The following is a 19571-nucleotide window of genomic DNA, read 5'->3' as shown; positions in this document are numbered from 1 at the left end:
TTGTGGAGTGCAAGGTGTTCCCTTATGGGAACCTCGCTGTGCAACAAGCTGTGTGCATGTTGAGGTTCTTAGCTATGGTGTCACATTGTAGTTTTGGCTTTAAAGCAAACTCCATCCCAGTGTTTCTCACACATCCACCATTTGTGCTGGCTGTTGGGTTCTGTGTTACATGAGCACTTGGTGTGTAGTCGATACCTTTCCTGCTCTCCCAAAGAGCAGCGCTGAGCTGTGCTTGCATCTTGCTTTGCAGTTGCAGTGCCTACAGCACTGGGGCTTTGGGAAATGTTTTATGTTTCCTTGCAGGAGGCTCCTCCTCCCCAAACCCATCTTCAGCATAAAACTGCTCAAAAGTGCCTTTCCAATCAGCAGCGTAATTGCTCTCGCTCAGCTTGCGGTGTCTTTATGCACTCTAACGCGTGCCCCGTTATGTCTTTGTGTTCAATGGGCACTTGGCATCTCCTTGGGGTTAGGCTGTCTGCAGATAGATGACTCCTCCTTGCACATCAGCTGGAAGTTTTTATGGTGCTTTTGAGAAATATACCTAAACAAAGCATTGGTTTATGTCTGGGGGAAGTAAGAGCAAAGAGGCCTCTGGACACACCGCAATGGAACCATCAGCTATTACAGTGAAGGCGTAATTTGTCTCTGCTCCTCTTTAACATAGGGCTGGGGGATCCTATCCAGGTAAATACAGCACTCAGCTGTCTGCTTGGCACGCTGGGTGGGGGCAAATCCACTTCCTTGGCAGATTATAATGATATACATTAGCCACCCAATTTAGTGAAAAATATTGTTTTCTCCTAATTAAGCAAATTGTTGTAAGCTAGGTTGCTGACTCTCGGGAAGCTGCACTTTCTGCCTTCTAGGCTTGCTGACAAGAGAGTAGATTTATCTCCAATTCAGATCGCTGGAGATGGCGTTTGGTGTTTTATTACCACGTGCAACTCTGTGGATGTTACTGGAGAGATTAATGAAGAGGAGAGGGCGGGGGTGAGGGGAGTTCAGCAACGGTCTGTGCATGACAAATACGAATTATATTTCATTTCATATGCAGATGATGCAATCAGCTGTGCAACACTGGAGATAACGCTTTTGTCGAGGTTTGTTTTTTGACCTTGAGAGGCCACGTTTTCCTCCCCCCACCTCTTGCCCACAAATCAGAGTTTGTGTCTTAATTATGCTCTGTGATGTGAGTTTCACACGCGCAGATTAGCGGATGTTAACATGAGGGAAGGACGTGATAACCACCTGCAGGTTGGTGCCCCTGCCCTGCATGCATCCCCATTTACCCAATTGGAATCAATATATACCCAACTTGGCTCTGGGCTCATACGTGCCCGTGGTGTCCCAGTGCCACCCTACAGCCATCCAAAGAGGGGAATGGAGGCTCCTCGGACCCTTGATGGTCTCAGAGGCCTCTTCCAACCTTCTGTGAATCTATGATGAATGTTAAGAAAGGCCTTGGGTGAGCAGGGAGTAAGACTCTCCCTCAGTCACCTGCATCTAACTAGAATGATACCTATATATCTATCTCTAAGGATACACATGCATAGATCTATCTTAAGTATGCATTTATCTAATTGGAAGTGTCTGTAAGTGTTCAATAGTAAAAACGTAGCTGTGAATTCCCTTAATATCCCTCCCCCCTTTTTATTAAAATTTGATTCAAAGCCTTCACCCACGGTAGTATATTTTTCTATCTTTAAGATCTCAGTGCTCATAAATGCCACCCCCCCACTCACCCCCGGCTTTTATTTTGTTCCATCAGCTCTCTGAGACCAAAGATGTGGAGGTTATTGGGGTGGGGGTGGCTCTGCACTGTGAGCACCGTGTCTGCCAGCCCAGGGCAGCGCCTGTGCACAGTGAATAACCATAATGGAAAGAGACACTGTCGGCTTAAATACATCAGGGCTGTTTCCTTGCAGAGTGGCAATTTGCTCTGTCATTTAGAGTTATGCAAAGTAAGGGTAAGACAGCAATATCCTGGTTGCTAATAGCTTACAAGTGACTCGTTGGAGGAGCGCCGCGGCTGCCGGCTGCCTGGGCTCTGACAGCTCCTCGGGGTTTATGCCTTCCCCCACTTGGGCATATCTCCCCACTTCTTGTGTTCCTCAGCCCCGACAACCCACATCTTTCATTCACTTTTCCAGCCCTTTGCACCCTGAGCTCCTCATTTTTCTCACACCCAAAGAGAAGCCGGCGTTCCCAGGGGTGCTCTGACGGCAGAGTTTGCTGAAGATGCTTTATGTTGTTGGAACCCCTCCTCCTGTTCCCTAAAAGCTGCTTCTATGAGTTGAGAACATAAGGGGAGGATTTGCAGAGCAGTGAGAGCTGGAGCTGACCAGCCCCTGTGTTACCTGCCTGGGCATCAGCTAATTACTGTGCAGCTGCCTCAGCTAATTAGTGGGCAGCGGCTGAACACAGATCCTTAGGAAGCAGCTTGTGAAGCACTGGGAGTGCTGGGTTGCTCTGGGGTCCTCCTTTGCTTTTTCTCCCCTATGGAATATGAGGGCTCTGAGTCTTCCCAAGGGCTCTGCCCGGCAGTAGGGAGCTGTGCTACTAGGATTGAACAGTGGCTATTTCATACACTGGGGATGCTCGGGTTGTTTGTGGAGTCCTCATCCTCAGGGATATCTAAGAGACATGTGGATGTGGCACTGAGGGATGTGGTTGGTGCTGGGAACAGCCAAGCCAGAACAACCCAATTGATGGGACAGTGATGTCTAGGAGCTTGTAGCTCTGCCAGCATTGGGCCATCAAGGCCACAGAACCTGCTGTCACCTTGATACAGCCCCCAGTGCAGGCTCAGATGCTTTCCCGTGACTCCCATTGGGTGTATGCCCACTAATGTGTCCTGCTGGGCTCAGCCCTGATGTCCGGAGCCGCTTGGCATGGCGATGCTGCACCACGTATTTGGTCCTTTGAAGCTTTTTGCCATGGAAAGCACGGTGGGAACACCCCGACTTCAGGCTAATCCATCAGGTATTTAATTGATTCATCATTGTCTGCCTTCCCTGTGTAGGTACGAGTGTTTTCCTAACCCTTCCAATTCATGCTGCCTTGTTTTTTCCACCGTGGGGCTTTCTTTTCCCCCTCCTCTGCGCACGAGCAGACAAGATAGCTTAAGAGCTCTTATCTGCAAAGGAAAAAAAATAGTCTTAATCCCCATTTAATAACATAATATCAGCAGGTAACATGTTCAATATGGCAAAGGAACTCCAGCACCAGGTCAATAGGGTAGCCATAATTTTTAGCAATAAACAAAGCCTGCTTTTAATTACTTCTGCGAAATTGCTTGATCCGCGCATGATTAAATATTCATTCTGTGTAACTAGACAGTTTCTTTGTATATAGATCCATATTAAATTTAGCTGGCATCCTGCCCACACAACACATCTCATAAATTCCTTTTAATGTGCAGCAGCTTTGAAGACGTCCCTCCTCCCTCCTCCCCCTGTGTAAATGGCTGATGGCTCTGCCTTACCTGGGCGGCCGCCGCTCGGGAGACACATGGAATCTTTTAGGAAGGGAAATGATGGAATTTAGGGGAGACATGGGAAAAATAAACCTCCTGATTGCTCCATGATGGATCTGCGAGGGGAAAAAGTGACTCGCAGACCTTGTTTTCTCGCAGGCTTGCCAGCTAACTACTTTGGCAGCGCGTGCGAGGGGAAAAAATCCCTCCTTTTAAAGTCAAGCCAGGGCTGATGTAAATATTTATGTAATATTTTATTACAATCAGAATTCACTTCTTGATTGAAAAAATTTCCTAGGAACCCCGTGGAAAATTCAAATTAATATGGAATTCAAGTGGCTCTGTTTGCTTTCAGCTGTGGCTTTACCGGGAATGCTGATGGATGTGGGGAGGGTGATTGGGATCGTGGTGTGCAGTCAGGATCAGACCCTGCCTGGGTGCCAGTCCTGCAGGGTGGATCTCTCTTTGTCTCTCTTTCATTGCATGGAGATGTGTTGGTCAATGCAGCACACAGGAGAATGGAGCTGGTGTGGGGCTGCGGGCGGATACTTGGGCATCTCCAAGTATCCCCTTCCAGAACCCTCTCCAGCCCTTTCTTATGTGTGGTGTTTCCCTCCATAGCATTCTCTGTTTGTGTTCTGTGAATTCCAAAGGTGGAAATATTTGGAGGGAAGAAGTGGTGGGTGGGTGGGAGGAGATGCAGCAGTGGGATGCTGAGTGTGCACAGGGCTGTGTGTGTGCACATGGATGGGTGCAGGGGGTTTTATTGTAGGGCACAAGGAAATCCCATAAATTCCTCAGAGGCTCCAATGCTTAGGGCTGGAGTCACAGGCTGCCTTTAAATGTGCTGATGAGGAAACATAGGGGTTGTAACGAGGAGAGGCTGTGCTAAATGAGTGGCAAGCCAATTAGCTTGCTTTAAAACATCATATTCATTAGCATGAAAATAAAGCCGAACTTTCAAGATAATTGCATCTTTCAAATATCAGTATTCTTGATCCGTGGTCGTCTCATAAATATGCATTGTGATATAATCCTTTAAAAACACGCTGTTAATGAGCAACACGAGGAATGTGCTGGATGTTGGAAATGGTGGCGTGAAATGGAGCAGCCGTGGCACTGCCCTTCCCAAGGGGTGCACCTTACATGTGGCTTTATTTGCCATGAGATCTGTGCAGAAAGGGGTTGGCTGCTGGGATGGTGCTTTGCTCTATTTGCCCCACTGCAAAATCATAGGTTCATAGGAAAGGTTGGCAAAGAGATCACCTCACCCAACCAAACCAAAGCATAAAGGACTTACACGCTGCTGACAGCCCAGGCTGTGAGTTCATCGATGTCTGTATGATATTTTGAGAGCATAAAGCTCATGAGTTAATAAGTTATTGCTCTGTTACGGCCAAAGTGCTGCGGGCTGGGGCTGACAATGCTGCACAGCGCCCATGGAGTCACGGCAGAACTTATTGCTTATTATTGCTATATAGGCTTATTGCACCCATTGTTCCAGTAAGCAGTTGCTGCTCTATGAAGAAGCAGGACAATGACCTGCTCCCTTTCACAGGGCAGCCAATATGCAACAGCTGCAGGATGTACAGTGGTATGAATTCAGTCTTTGCCATTTTGCTTTCTTTGCCATTCTCTTTTGGGGTAAATAGGTTCCAAGACAGCACTCATCAGTGTACATCAACCGCTGCCTTTGGAACCTGGATAGATTTTCTTCTTTTCTTACTTATTTTGGTGTCCCCAGAGGATGAATGGGGTGTTCTGGAGGGAGCTGGCAGGTTGAGCAGGCACAGAGGTGAGCAGGGCTGGCAGTGCTGTTATCCCTGTTGTGACTGGGTTATCCCAGCTCCTCCTGCTGCGGGGAGTCGGGGGGAGATGCATTCCCAGCCTCCTTCCTGGAGTGCTTTGCTTTATGGCTGGTTGCACAGACTGCTGTGAGTGGAGTGCCCGGCTGCATGGCTGAGTGTTGCCTGAGCGATGCCTGGCATTAAAGAATAATGCTAATTTCTCTTAAGAGACGGCGGTGCTAATGGGTTTTTTGATTGCACTGTATGCTTTTGTTCTTCTGCTCGGCCAGCAAAGAACAAGTCATTCCTAATGAATGCGGCGTTTCGAGGCCAGCAGGGGAAGGGATGCCCTGCCAGCTCGTTAGGTGCCTGTCGATGGCACTGCGGTGGCATTTCAGATGGCAGGGATGGGACACCCACGGCACGTGATGCTGTTCATTGCGGGCTGTCCCTAAATCCCCCTGTGCTGACGTCACCTGGAAGTTCCCTGTTGGTTCCATAGCACCATGTAGCAGGGCACGGCATAGATGGGAAAAGCTCTGGGTACAGAAGACATGAGCCCAGACACGAGGCTTTAGCACATGTCTAGCAGCTCTTCACAGGCTTAGCATGACTGCAAACGTGCTCTAGTTGGGTTTAATAATTAACTGGGGCTTCATTTAAGTCCATCGCTGCAGTGCAGTAATGATTCATCAGATACCTCATAATGTGTACGCTGTAATTTTTATTAGGAGGTACTTCTGAAGCACAAAGCTGGTTGTTACCTGTTTGTATTCAAACACGTCATTAGTTACTGTGTATCGTGGGTCAACACACGGGCATAAAACAATCCCTTTTCTTCCCTTGCAATGATTAACCCATCTATCAACAGGGTCTGTTTAATATCTGTCACTATAAACAGTCATTATTTCCCAGAATAGCCAGATGGGCAGATAATTTAAAACATAACTTGGAATCTATTTTAGTTTTTAGAGGCCTAACTTAAGAAAAAACCCATAGAAATGCCCATGCAATCACACGCCCAATTTGTGTGTGTAATTACCTTGATTACATGTGTGCTTGTGGTAATTGTCACCGCAGATGGCACTGGGATGCATGAGTGGTCACTTGTGCATGCAGAGCTGCTCTGGGTACCACACCAGGGCGGCAGCAGATGCAGATTGGATGAGCACTGTGCACTGTGCTGCTGGATGGGCATGCAGTGCTGCGGGGCTGCCAAAGCCCAGCTTGGTTCAGGTATGGGGAGCTGGAAGGGGGTGGGAGCCACTAAGGTCACTAAGTCCGGCCATCAGCCCCTTACCACCATGACTGCTTATACAGTCATAGAATTGTTAAGGCTGGAAAAGGCCTCCAAGGTCATCAAGTCCAACCCCAACCCATCCCAACCATGCCCGCTATCCATGTCACACAGTTAAACAGCTGCACCCAATGGCTCCCATCCCAGCTAGCAGCTCTGTATGCTGTAGCACTGCCCTTAATGGAATTAAGGATGCCTGCTCATCGGGGCGGGGAGGGAGACTTGGGAGGCAGTCTATCTAAAAGTTATTATTAATTTTTATTGCTGCATGGATTTAGAGATTTGGAAGAAGATAAATTCCAAACAGACATCCATTACTAAAGCGACAGTGTGGCTTAAAGATAACATTTACATTCTTACGGTGTTGATCTGTATCTGATCCCACTCAATCTGCTCCCTGTTCAAACTTTTTGCCACCTCCAGAAGGATCAATACCTACATCAAAGGTTATATGAAGGTGGCCAGATTCTTTTAAGCTGTTTGCATAGCCCTCAGTTTGCTGTGCTAACACAGGCTGGTACTTCTTCCAATAACTCTGTTTGCCTTGTATTAGGGCTGTTTGCTGAAACACCTAGCAGAATCCAATAGAGGACAGGCTTTCTAAACATTTGGTCACATCTGTCAATCAATAACACCAATCGGTTTCCTGATACAAACAGCAAACTCTGCCAAATCTAATATTTGCCCAAACTTTTACTGACTCTTGCTGGTTTAAAACAGTAAAAGGCACTGGAGCAGACAGCGGTGCGGAAAGGTTCTTGCTAATATTTAACCCTGGGCAAACAGAGAATAATTCCAGCGATGGAAGGAGAGAAAACAAACAGCGTAATTATTGTCCCCTTTTTATTGGAGATAATTTGCTTAAATGTACAGCTATTATCTGCTAATATGGCGAGGTATAATTAGAAGGAACAAAATACAGGTTTGGCCAACGCGGGTCTCAACTCTTGAACCTTGCCCCCTGCCCCCAGATCATGTTTATGCAGGTGATCTTGGGACAAACACACGCTGTTATCGCGAATGGAAAACACCTGACTCAAAAACAAACAACGCCAGTGAAAAAAGACAAATGTACTCAGAGGTCTCCGGGCAAATCCGGATTGCGGATTGAAACCAAGAGGAATGATGAGGATGAATGGTTTCCTGGAGAGGCTGCAGGGCTGGGGTGGGAGGCTGGAACTGTAAACCAAGGGATGCTCTCCATGTGCATCTGGAATGAAGTGAGGGGATGGGTGAGATGTGGGTCCTGGCAGCCCATGCCCTGGGGACACCTCCATCCATGGGGTCCTCGTAGTGCCACCATTGGTAGCAGTGGGTGATGGTGGCGGTGTGGTTGGCCTTTGTTATGTTGGTTGTGGAAGGAGAATAACTGGGACAGATAATGACCTGCACCTCTTGGTAGCCATGTCTGCCTCTGTGATAAGCAATGAACACTCTGTGCAGGTAGGGCGCTCCATCTCAGTGCTTCAAAGAGTTGTTTTCCCCCAGAATAGGAATCTAATTGGGCTCTGATTGAGAGAGGAATGCACCTGAAAGCTGCACACAGCACCGCTCCCCGCAGCAGGCAGCCTCTGCATTTTGAATGCAGCCTCACGATGCGCGCGGCGTGTACTCTCATCTCCAACACTTTGTTTATTGCTGTGTGCTGCTAAATATTGGATAATGGGAGTTAGCAAACGCTTTTTGCAGGGGAAAGCAACTGAAGCAGAAAGTAGATGTGCTGCTTGGCTTGCAAAGGGAATTATGCTATGGGTGATGGGGACGATGCTCCGAGATGAGTGGTGAATGAGGTTGGGTTGAGCAATGCTGCTCCTCTGCCCCAGTTTTGCCCAACAAGTGGTTCCCAGCCCTTGGAGACGGTGTCCTGGGCAGGATGAGCCCACACAGAGCCCGTCAGCAGGGCAAGATGGTGCAGTCCTGAGTCACTGCTATTGCAGCACATCCCCACCTGCATCTGCAGCGGGTTATGTCTGGCCCTGAGCCTTCCTCAGTGGGAAAAACCACATAGGTTTGCAGTAGAGCATCTTCAGAGCAGCCCTTGGGGTGGTGGCATCCAGGTGACATCTGCCCATCCTGGTCATTCTGGAGAGCTGAAGCTCACAGCAGCTTAGCAGGCAGAAGAGAGAAGTTTGCCTGTTACTCAGGGAGGGAAAGTCAGAGGCTCAGGGCACTGTGGGCAATTGCATGGATAAAGTGCACGGGTAGGAATTAAAGCATAAGTGTGGGGCAGCCCAGGAGCAGCACGGTGTGATGGCAGCGCATGGCAGCAGATGGCAGTGGCTCCGTGCTGCCTGTGGGCAGCCCTGGGCATTGCTTAGCATGGCAAGTGTCAGTGTCTGGGGTCTGGGACTCGGAGTGAACTCTTATTTTTGCTGAATGGCAGGTGGGTAGATTTGCACAGAGTGGTGCAGCTTGTGGGCTCTGAGACTGAGCTGAGTGGATGAGAGATGGGAATCGATGGAGAGCCCACCCTGTGCTGCACTTTGGGTGCTGTGACCATGAGTTTGGCCCCGTGGGAGATACCCAGCATGGCACTGACACCAGAGAAGGCTGCAGGGGCCGAGGGCTGCCCTGCATGGGCACAGTGCCTGCCAGGGGTGGGCCTGGGAGGAAGGAAGAACTCACCTGCAAAGCAACGGGATCGGAGCCCGCCCCGAGCCACACCGGTGGGAACTTTGTGTTAATTGCTATCCAGACTGCTGTAATTACAGGCTGGAGAGGAGCTGCATCAGACCTGTTCTTCCTTATCAGTTTATTGCCGCGATGTTTTCCTAGACGCTGGGATGAATCAGAGCATTGCGTTGCCTTTCGTGCTGGCTGGAATATATTTCCTGGAGAATGAGAAGGGTGTTTTAGTGCCATTAATGAGTAATTAACCTGGATGCTCTGGGTTAGAGGCTGCTTGGCATTCACTGCTCATGGGAAAACTCAGCACGAGGAAGTTGGGAAGCGGCCATGCCCAGCACCTGTGGGAACAAAGCAGGTTTCTGTGCTGTGACAACAGCAGCAGGGGATGGCCTTGGGAAGGCGGCCACGCATTGATTTGTTCCTGAGCTTCAGCAATGCCTTGGCTGGGGTGCAGTGTGCTCTGAGGGATGAGCAGCGAGTGTGACTCAGTGTGGCCAGGCACTGCTGCCCCATCAGCGAGGAATGGCCCTGGAATAACACTGGAATATCTGGGACCTTTCTGGAGATGGATGGTCAAGAATTTCAGCTCCTGCTTTGACTTTTAAACACACTGGAACCTTATTTCTGTCTGCAGGTTCATCCCAAGGGACAAAGTGATGGAGAAGTTGCTATCTGCCCGGGGTGATTGGCACCAAAGGGGCCGGGCTGTCACAGCAGAGCACCTCAGAGGTTGCTGTGGATTAAGGAGATTCTGGTACAGGGCTGGTGCTGCCCACCCTTTGGGATCACTGCGTGCTTCCATCAGTCAGAGGAATAAAACCTCACAGCGGGCACTGGGATGGTGCAAAGAGAAAACCCTGCAGGCTGCAGGCAGGAGATTCCAATTGCTGCACTCATTGCATGCCATGATGCAAGATGCAGCAGCTGCAGCATGCCCTGTACTCAAAGAATCCCCTGCAGCCATCCCTGGAGATGCAAGGATTGGTTATTAAAAGCACCAGAACACCCCCTAAATTACAGCTGCGTGCGTTTCCCTGCATCCAGTCTCCATCTTTCTGTCATGCTCAGATCAACACTGGGATTTCCTTCCCCCCCATCTTTTTCTTTGCCTCTGGCACAAATTCCAACATTGGCTTAATGTTTGTCAAGCAGCGTGAGACCTGAAATGAAAGGTACTACGCAAGCAGAGGGCAGAACTGAGAGCCTGTGTGATGGGTTCTATAGAAATGTGTGTATAATAATAATGACATTAATAACAGGCTGTTGTTTGTCATCAAGCAGATCTGGGGCCTGGGCACGCCCAGAGCAGCTAATAGTGAGCAGAGAGCTTCAGCCTGCACGCTGCTCCAGGAACAATAGCGTGTAATAACACCCAAATTGCTCTCCAAAACCCTGGCGTGGTTCTCCTCGGGGCCTTTCCTGGGACACAAACAGCTGAGAACAGGGTTTCGTGGAAACCAGATACCTGCTGTGCTCCAGCTTTTGTTGCTGGCTCGTGCTCTGTGAGTCATTTATTGCCTGAATGCATTGTCTCAGATTTGCTGTCCCAAAAAAGGGGAGGGGAATCTTTCATTTTCTCCGCTGCTTATGGACACCTGGAGCAGGTGATGGGTGGACTCGGTGATCTCGTTTGTCATTTCCAGCCTTGCTGATTCTGATGCTGTGATTCCGAGGTCCTTCCAGCATCCAGCCTCCACTGTATGTAGGGCTGGAGGAGCTCTCCTGCTCAGTGATCCTCAGCGCGGTTCTGATGGATCCCTAAAACCTGATATATTAATTAACACATCAACATCTCCATCACCACACCTGCTTTCTGCCTTTGCATGCAGCTGTTTATTGCTCCCCAGCAGTCGGTACATGCAGAAATGTGGCTTCTGCCTTGTTTGTGGAGCTCGTGGAGGGAATGTCTTCATGTAGATGTCACATCCTGGAGCTTGGAGAAAGAGGTGACCTCCCTCATAGCATCATAGACATATAGAATAGTTAGGGCTGGAAAAGACCACTAAGATCACCACATCCAACCACCAGCTCTGCCTCTCCTCTCTGTTTCTCTGCCTCCTGAAGCAGAGGAGGAGGAACTTCCCAATGTCAGCTTTAAATACCAAACCCAGGGCTTGCAGTGATAACATGGGGCTGGGGATCCCACGCAGGGCTGCCCTGGGAGGAGTCGGCTGCTCGGTGTGCCAGACGGGCGCTGCTCTCTGCCTCTGCCTGCTGTGCACACACAGCTATTTGTATAAACTGGTGGATGCACGTGGGAGGCGAGCGAGGCAATCAGTCTGGCTCTGCAATCTGGAAGGGAAGTGAAATATGTCTGTAAAGTTGGGTGTGAATGGAGAGGAGTGACAAATGCAGGCAGTTCAGGGAGCGTGCTGCTGCAGGGGTGGGTGCCACATGGGTTTGGATTCATAGGGTGGCAGCATGGGATGCTTGCAGCGCTGATGTAGGATGCCCATACTTCTGCCATCAGCTGCCATAGCAGCTTAAGGTTGGAAAAGGCCTCTGAGATCACCAAGTCAGCCCATCCCCACCATGCCAAGCCATACAGTCATAGAAGAAGCATTAAGATTAGCAAAGACCTCTCAGATCCCCAACCCCAACCCATTCCACTGTGCCCACTGCCCACATCCTAAGGAACACCCCTGGGGATGGTGACCCCCCCCCTCCTCCCTGGGCAGCTGTGCAATGCAATGCTGCTCCTTTGGAGAAGAAATATTTCCTAATGTCCAACCCTGGCACAATGTGAGGCCATCACCTCTTGTCCTGTGGCTGTGACCTGGGAGAAGAGACTGATACCCACCTGTACAACCTCCTTGTCCCTTCCATGATGCTCTCGCCCTGCTTCCCCCCACAGAGGGGTCCCATCCATCTGCCCATCTGCCCATCCACCCCATGGCACACACACGGCTGGGAGGAGCCTTGGCACAGAGCAGCACACACTGACCCCAAGCAGGGAGCAAAGCCCTGGGTCCTGCCCAAGGTGACAGGCAGCAACGGAACCGCTCTGTAGTGTTTGCTTTGAGCGAGTACACAATAACACTGTAACCTTGGGTTGTTTGCACTCGCCAGGAGTGTCACTGCCAGCGTTGCATTCAACAGTTGTACTTGACTGAATAAGCAGACGGTTTTTTTTCCCCCTCTGCCATAATGGCACTGTCCCACGGAGGGGCGATGGATTGCTTTTTCGGTTGCACACGCTGTTATCGCTGCGCTGTTCTAATGCTAGTCAAACAGTACTGTGAATAGCCAAACTCAATAGCAGCAGTGTTAGGCTGGAAAGTCAATATTAGCTGAGCAAACAAAGCAAATAAAGAGTTGCTATTTGCGTAGCTATGAGTATTTGTGTGCTCTGCTGCTGAACAGGGTACTTTGAAATAATAATTAAAAAAATGTTGTTCTTCAAGGCAGGGAATGTTTTTTATTTAGGGTAGAGGAGTCAGCTTTTATGAAAGGCAGCGTTCACTTCCCTGTGCGCAGCCCCACCAGCATTGGCTGCTCTCTGCCCCATAGGATTCTGCTGCGTGGCGGGGCCGTGTGTGTTGGGAGCACAGTTCCTTCTGATTCCTTTTGCATTTCAGTGTTTCTTGTTAAGGTTCTGGCGTGTTTCGAGGCTTGCTGACCTCCTAAATGGCACATGCGGATTTATAAGCAGCTGTCTGTGGCCCGGTGCCACTTTAAGAAACCCTGGAAATGAAATCCAATAAACCCTTCCTTCATTAATATTGGATATCTCGATGCACGCACCCAATGTGCAAGATCAGGAGGGGGTGTAGCAGCCCACCTCCCCCCAAGGGCTGTTTCCTCATGGGAAGCACTGCTGACACCAGGTGCAGAGGTTGGATGGGATGTGGGCCCCCGGGTGCTGTCCCCCAAGGCCCCCGACCCCACAGGATGAGCTGCACCACTAATGCCATTTGCAGAGCATTTTTCATGCAATCTCTGGGCCGCGATGCTTCAGAGAGCTAAATAATACAGCTAAGGGATTAAATAATTAATTCCAAAGGAGAAGATTGGCTGTGAGGCATAGGCAAGGGACTAAATATATGCAGCAGGTTGGGCTGAGCTGGAGGGAGATGGAGAGTCAGAGTGGTGCAGAGCAGGGAGAGTACTCACACTGGGGAGGGGAAGAGGCTGAAGATGAGATGGAGATCACAGAGCCATAGAATCACAACGTTTGGAGAAGTCCACTAAGATCCCCACGTCCAACCACCCCATCCCCGCTGTGCCCACTGACCATAATACCATAGAATCATAGATTGGCTTCGGTTGGAGCAGACATTCAAGTCCTCTGAGGCCACATCTCCATGGCTCTTGAACACCTCCAGGGCTGGTGACCCCAACGCTTTCATGGGCAGCCTGTGCCAACACCTGACCAGCACTAAGCAGATAAAACAGAGCTCAGTGTGTGTGTTTGCTGCAATCCTCCTGCAGTATCTGGGCTCCAACTTGTTGCATTGCTGGCTGCTCCTGTTGGTGTCATACAGACATCAGCTGCCTCTCCCTCCCTAATTTTGGTACCATGCTTCCATGGTGCTCCTGGAGATGTAAAAGTCTCTGCTTCTCCGTGCTGCTCGGTGTGTCCTGATGTCACGAAGCACATTTACTGCACAATTATAGCACCAGCTAATGCTGTTTGGAATAATTAAATTCACATGACAAATGTAGTTGCATTAATTTTATTTATCTTGAGTGGCTTAACAGGAACTAGCAATGGAAAAAGTAATTATTTTGCTTCTAGGGCACTGGGATTGCTGATTCGGAAACCTTTCTGAGACATATTCCTTAAATGTGGAATAGCAGCATGTGAAATGCATGAGGAGCTAATACAGTGAATAAAAATGAACGTAATTTCTGAAAAATGGAATTAATGAGGCAATGAGACTGTTTTAATGAGCATAAGGTCTGCAGTAAATGTCGCTGTTCCCATGTCTTTATTGTAAATTATAATGAGCGTTGCAGCCAGCGCTGCGGGATGTGGCTGGGGATGCAGCAGGGAGGGATGGATGGAGCCCGATTTGGGACCCTCTCCTCTCCTTTCTCCCCCTTTCTGGGGGAAATGTTTTTATTCCCTCACATCCCTGATGAGCTCGCACCACTGTCTGATTCCTTTTGTTAAATGGGTGGCTGAGCAGCTCCGAACCAGGGCAGTGTCTGTGTACTGCTGGGAGAGGCGCTGTGTGCCGTGAGCTCCGAGCCAGGTATAAACCAAACCCTTCTTTGCACTGACTGAGCTATTGCAAATTGTCTTGATGACTTTGTTTCCGACCAGCAGTGCTGGAAAGGTTTGCAAAAGTGGCTTCTGCTATTTATAGACATAACCACAGCAGGCAGATGGCCCAAGGCCACGGTGATGGGCACGGTGACGGGCACCTCATGCAGAGGCATTTCCTCTCCATTTTTTCTCATTTTCTCCTTAATGCAGCCTCACTGTGAAACTGTTCTATGTTTGCAGATTGGAGAGATATGACAAGCAGGATCATCTTTGCCTTAGCTTTATTCTGAATTTTGCTTTCGCGTCCTATTGCCACTGGCAGGGTCTCTGCGGTCCTGCTGGATCCTGTGGGGAAGATTCAGCAGCAGAAAGATGCAGGACTCAGAGATCTTCTTTGCCTCCTCCTGGCCCAGCAGTGGGTCAGCACCCCATAGGCACCTCCAGCTGGTAAATCCCTGCTGCTTGGGGGTGGTTTGGTTGCCTTCCCCACCTCTGTTATCAGTGCTTCCACTGCTCTGACGGGGAATTGGGGTCACTGAGTGGTTTCTATGGCAATTCTCGAAGACGTGCCCTGGGATCCCTGCACGGAGCTCCTAGTGTGCAGCAGGGCCCTGCTCTGCATCTGTGCTGCCCCAGTGCTGGGATGGATGCGTCCCTGCAGGATCTGCATGAGGTGGTGACGTCTGGAGGAGGAACAGCCACAACCTCTGGGTGCTGCTGGAGTTTTGCAGCGGAGCTTTCCACACGCACACAGGAAGACACAAAGAAAAACGCTGTTTTGAGCAGAATTTTGAAGCTTTTTGAAGTCTTTCCTTCTTTTGTACTCGGGTTTCCCTTTCGTTTAAAAGGCAGGAAAAGAAAAAAAAAAAAAAAAAGAAGTACAAAGAAGGGCCCCAGAGGGACTCTTCCCCCATTTTTTCCCCCATTCTTCTATAGAGGGAAAAGGAGAAGGAAGGACCCAAGTGGGAAGAAATGCGTTTCCTCACGAGGTGCCTGGGTGCAGCGTGGCCATCCCCATCTCCAATTCCCTGCACTCCCAACAAGGGCTGCCCAGAACGGGGCCTTGTTCTGCTCAGCAGAGGTTGGAGCACCGTGACCGCTCTCCCCTGGCAAGCGGCTGCCTGTTTACAGACATGTAAATACAACTTCACAATTGCCATAAATCCTATTGTGCAATACTCTCTCGAACCAATTAGATCCTGACATCTGCTTAATGTTTAATTACTTTTTGACGAAGGAAACGGAAAAATTGACAAATAGTTTAATCCATCAAACGTCGGCCTTTTGTGAGCGTGTTTATATAAAGCTCACATGCCAACATCTCTTAATTTTTCTTGCTGCTCTGGCAAGGATGAGGACAAATATTTATATTCCAGGCACACAAGATGGCTTTCATATTGTTTTCATGTTTAACTGATTTCAAATGAACTAAGATGGCTCTTAATGTGGTTACAAGAATTTGCCATTAATTTTCACTTAAAATTGGATCCAGCTTGCTACATGTCTGCAATATATTAAAGTTAATAACGATTTGTTTAGAAAGCGCGGTGCTTACTGCTGACTGATTGGCACACGGTCGCTTGGTGGAAACATCGGATTCCTATTATATTTAAATGATAATTAAGCTTAGAATATTACTCCTATTTTGGAGTGCTTAATGCAGAATACTTTGGTTAATGTGATGGGAACATACAGCTCAGTACCTCAGTGGCGGGCACAGCGCATCGGGGCTGCACTCCTCCACCCACTTCTACTTGCTGCTATAATGCTGCTTTCATAGAAGCAAGCAGTCATAGAAGCACAGGAGTTGGGAAAGACCTTCAGGATCACCAAGACAAACCCCAGCCCATCCCCACTGTGCCCAACAACCGTGTCCCTCAGTGGGCATGGCTTTAGGACCATGATCACTGTTTGGAGTGGCTGATGGGGGATGTGGATGCTGTGTTTCTAGGTAAAGTCTGGCAGTGATTCTACTCAGCACCTTTACCCCCAGGGTATGGTACCACACAGTGCACTCCTGGGTGCCAATGGAACACGTGGGGCCATGGGTGAATGGGTTGGGTGGCGGGTAGTAGGTGGTGGGGATGGGTGAGGAGTGAAAGGGATAGAGTATGGGTGATGGAGGAAGGTGATGGCTTAAGGGGATGGGCAGTGATGTGGTAGGTAGTGAAGATAAATAATGGGTGATGGTTGATGGTAATGGATCATGGGTGATGGGTGATAGAGATGGATGATGGATGAAAGTGATGGAGTTCTTCATGCTGTATCCAGCCATTGTCTGGATGAGGAGCTAAGAGATACAGTTTAGTGGCTTGTGCTAACAGCACACAATGGGAGGACGATTGGACTGGATGATCTTGTAGGTCCTTCCCAACCTTGTGATCCTATGATTCTATGATTCTATGCCTGCAGTGGCTCCAGCCCCTCAAACCCATTGGGCTTTTATCCCAGGCAGCTCTATGGAGATCTGGAAGACCTGCAGCTCCTGCTGCCTTCAGGTACTCTCTGAAGAACATGGTGATGCAGGACTCCCCACCGTCGTTCTGTGATCAATGGCCTCAAAACTCAGCTTACAGAGAGCAAGGGGTTGGTGAGTAAGCCTTGCTTTCTTGCAGTGTTCTGGCTTGGGCATATCAAAGAGTTTTTTAGGAAAAAAAGCTCTCTGGATGGGATGTGACTGCTGCTTATTGAGGTGGCCTTTGCCCTCTATGGCTTTACTTGCTTTATTTATCGTCTCATTTATTTCAAGCTGTCCCATGCTGGCCCTGCTCTGACCATCCCCTCCAGCCTCCGGGCCCAACCCATGAGCAGAACCCAGGAGATGCTCTGGCTGCTCCTGCAGCTCCTGCACCCCATTGCTTGCATTCATTCATTCACCCAGAGCTCAGCCCTGCCGCTGCTTGCCTCTGATCACAGCAGGCACCGGGGCTGAGTTTGAATTTCTCTCCTCTCCACCGCTTTTGGGAAAGGCGTGGGAGAAGGAAGGCAGCCCAGCTCTGTGATCCTTCACTTACACATTTAATAAAAGGAATAAAATATCAGAAATGCTGGAGAACTTTTAATAATTCAGCATCTTCTAGTTGTTTCATTACCTTAATATTTGCAAAAATTGCCAGCAGCTCTTGACACCTTTTTCTTGCTCGCAATATGAACCAAAAAAGCCAGAAGGAAGTACAATACATTCACCTGCCCTCATTATGCTAATCACAGCTCTGCCAGGTTCGCTTCTAAGTGTCCTCACTCTGTGTGATGGAAAAGAAGCGCAGCGCGATGATTTTGACCTAGAATAGTTGTTGGGAAGAGAGGAGAAGGCAAAGCATGAGAAACCCACTGATCTTACTCATCGCATCTTTGAAAACGCTGTTATTAACTGACAATAAATCTAACAAACTTCATAATTAGGTTACTTCTTGCCTTTGAACTCCCATTGCCGGAGCCATTAGCGAGCGCAGCGCTGTGATTTACAAGCGAGCAGAAGCACCAGGTTCAATGCTTTATCGGCTTTCATTTTAAAAGGCGTTTGTTTCCCAGCCTGCTAGGAGAGCTGCTGCTCCCCGGCACTTTGTTGCAAGCAGCAATGTGTTGCTCTTTGCTTTTTGTTCTTTGCTTTTTGCTCCTACCAGCCCACACACAAGCACACCCCTGCATCCCCCCATATCCCATAGGATCGCCATCCCAGGGCTCCCAGCACTGCCGTGTCCCTCTGTGCTAATCACAGAACTATAGGATGGCTTGGATTGAAAGAGACCTCAAGGACCATCAGGCTTCAACCCCCCTGCTGCATGCAGGGCCACCAACCTCCATATCTCATAGTAAATCAGTGGTGGGAGCTGCCACACCACCGCCATGCGTGGGCCATGGCTGCTTTGCCTGCTGGCAATCTCAAAATCAGCCATTTCCCTGCAGCCTTTCTTCTGTCAGGTCACTGTTCTGAAACACACCGCCCCGACATGAAAAGGGTTCCATTTCCACCACCACTCGGCGGGTTTTCCCACTGCCTGTGCTGACAGAAAGGGTTTCTCATTGTGCATCAATTACTTTCAAGTGAATGGGAGACATTATGTTATTAAATCCCACCCTGCCTCTCGAGGTGCTTTTAATTTGTATGTTTAGGTTTAAATTTCTCCAGGAGTGCCAAACCCCGTGTTTGTTTTCCTTGGGCTATTTTCATTTCGGGTTTCGGTAACTGTCAGAGCCTGCGAGTTAATTGCAGCTCGCAAGGTTATCTTCCAGAGCTTGCTTATACTGCAGCCGTGTGCTGGAGCCAGTCCTTGGCCCCCTATCTTTATGATACTGTAGATTCTGACTCTTGTAATTATCCTTTGAGTTTAAGCTGATTATGTCGACTTTATAACCGGTGTTTGTTTAATTTACCCACAGCGTGTTGTTTGTACAGTGGCTCCAAAGGTAAACATGAACCTGATTAAACAGCCCTGCCTGCCTCTGATGGCCGTGTTCCCAAAGATAGACAAAAATAAACAGTGGGAGGGGCCGGGACCCCTGCCTGCATCCTGTGTCTGTGCCCCCCAGACCCACCATCCCAGCCCTGCCTAAAGTTCTGCTCTAAAATTGTTATTTCCTAAGCTTGGAGGCATCTCTCTGCTGCCTGGTGCAGCCTGCAGGGCTGATGCTGCATCCTGCCCTGTGCCACCAGGGAGGGGACACCGCTTTGGGAAGGGCAGCCCTGAGAAGAAAGGGTGAAAGCAATCAGTAAATACAGCAAGCCCTGCAGCTGGGTCTCGGATCCATCACCGCCCTTGGGATGAAAACGTGCTTGCTCCTCATTAGAAGCAATTAGTACCTGGAGTGACACTGGAGTGCATCCTACATCGTGGGGACATCGCGCTGGGGATGCTGCAGGTGATGCATGGCCGACGAATATTTTTCTTCTAATTAACCAACGAGCCTTAAGCTGACTCTTAGGCAACTTAATCACATTATCCGGTCTCTTGCCGCAATGGACAGGTTAAAACCTGTGCCTTATATCTGGCTGTTTGCTTATTCCTGTCCCCATGCTCCTGAGAAAGGGCTCCTGGAGAGGTGAGGATGGGTGCAGGAGGCAGCACGTGCTGTCTGACAGCCACCATGTGGGGCTGTGTCTGCACTGCTGCACCTGCCGAGGTGCAGGAGGTGGGCCAGGGCTGCAGGCTGGGTGGTGGGCATGGCGATGCC

The 19571-nt window shown here is 49.3% G+C and overlaps 1 protein-coding gene and 1 long non-coding RNA gene across 13 annotated transcripts in view; one reads left to right on the top strand and one right to left on the bottom strand.

The window, feature by feature from the left end:
* The window catches only part of LOC107318996 (uncharacterized), a 50547-nt gene that overhangs the window by 8330 nt on the left and 22646 nt on the right, over positions 1–19571 (top strand). For 2 of the 12 annotated variants that reach the window (XM_085515178.1, XM_085515175.1), the window contains exons 4-5: positions 16851–16989; positions 18780–19259. The exons of the other annotated variants lie outside the window; for them this stretch is intronic. In XM_085515178.1, the coding sequence (XP_085371304.1) occupies positions 19251–19259 (9 nt within the window). In that variant the 5' untranslated portion in view covers positions 16851–16989; positions 18780–19250. The remainder of the gene's footprint in view (positions 1–16850; positions 16990–18779; positions 19260–19571) is intronic. 12 annotated transcript variants of the gene reach the window in all.
* LOC146758429 (uncharacterized) lies at positions 10998–12161 on the bottom strand. Its single transcript, XR_014934247.1, has 2 exons — positions 11988–12161; positions 10998–11479 (listed from the first exon to the last, which is right to left on the bottom strand). It is a non-coding gene; the product is annotated as an uncharacterized LOC146758429 (long non-coding RNA).

This window comes from Coturnix japonica, chromosome 14 (assembly GCF_054131305.1).
Source record: "Coturnix japonica strain WE chromosome 14, WE-NBRP24, whole genome shotgun sequence".
NCBI classification, from domain to species: Eukaryota; Metazoa; Chordata; class Aves; order Galliformes; family Phasianidae; genus Coturnix; species Coturnix japonica.
Note: the sequence above shows the minus strand (reverse complement) of the source record. Positions and strands in the feature narration are given on the sequence as shown.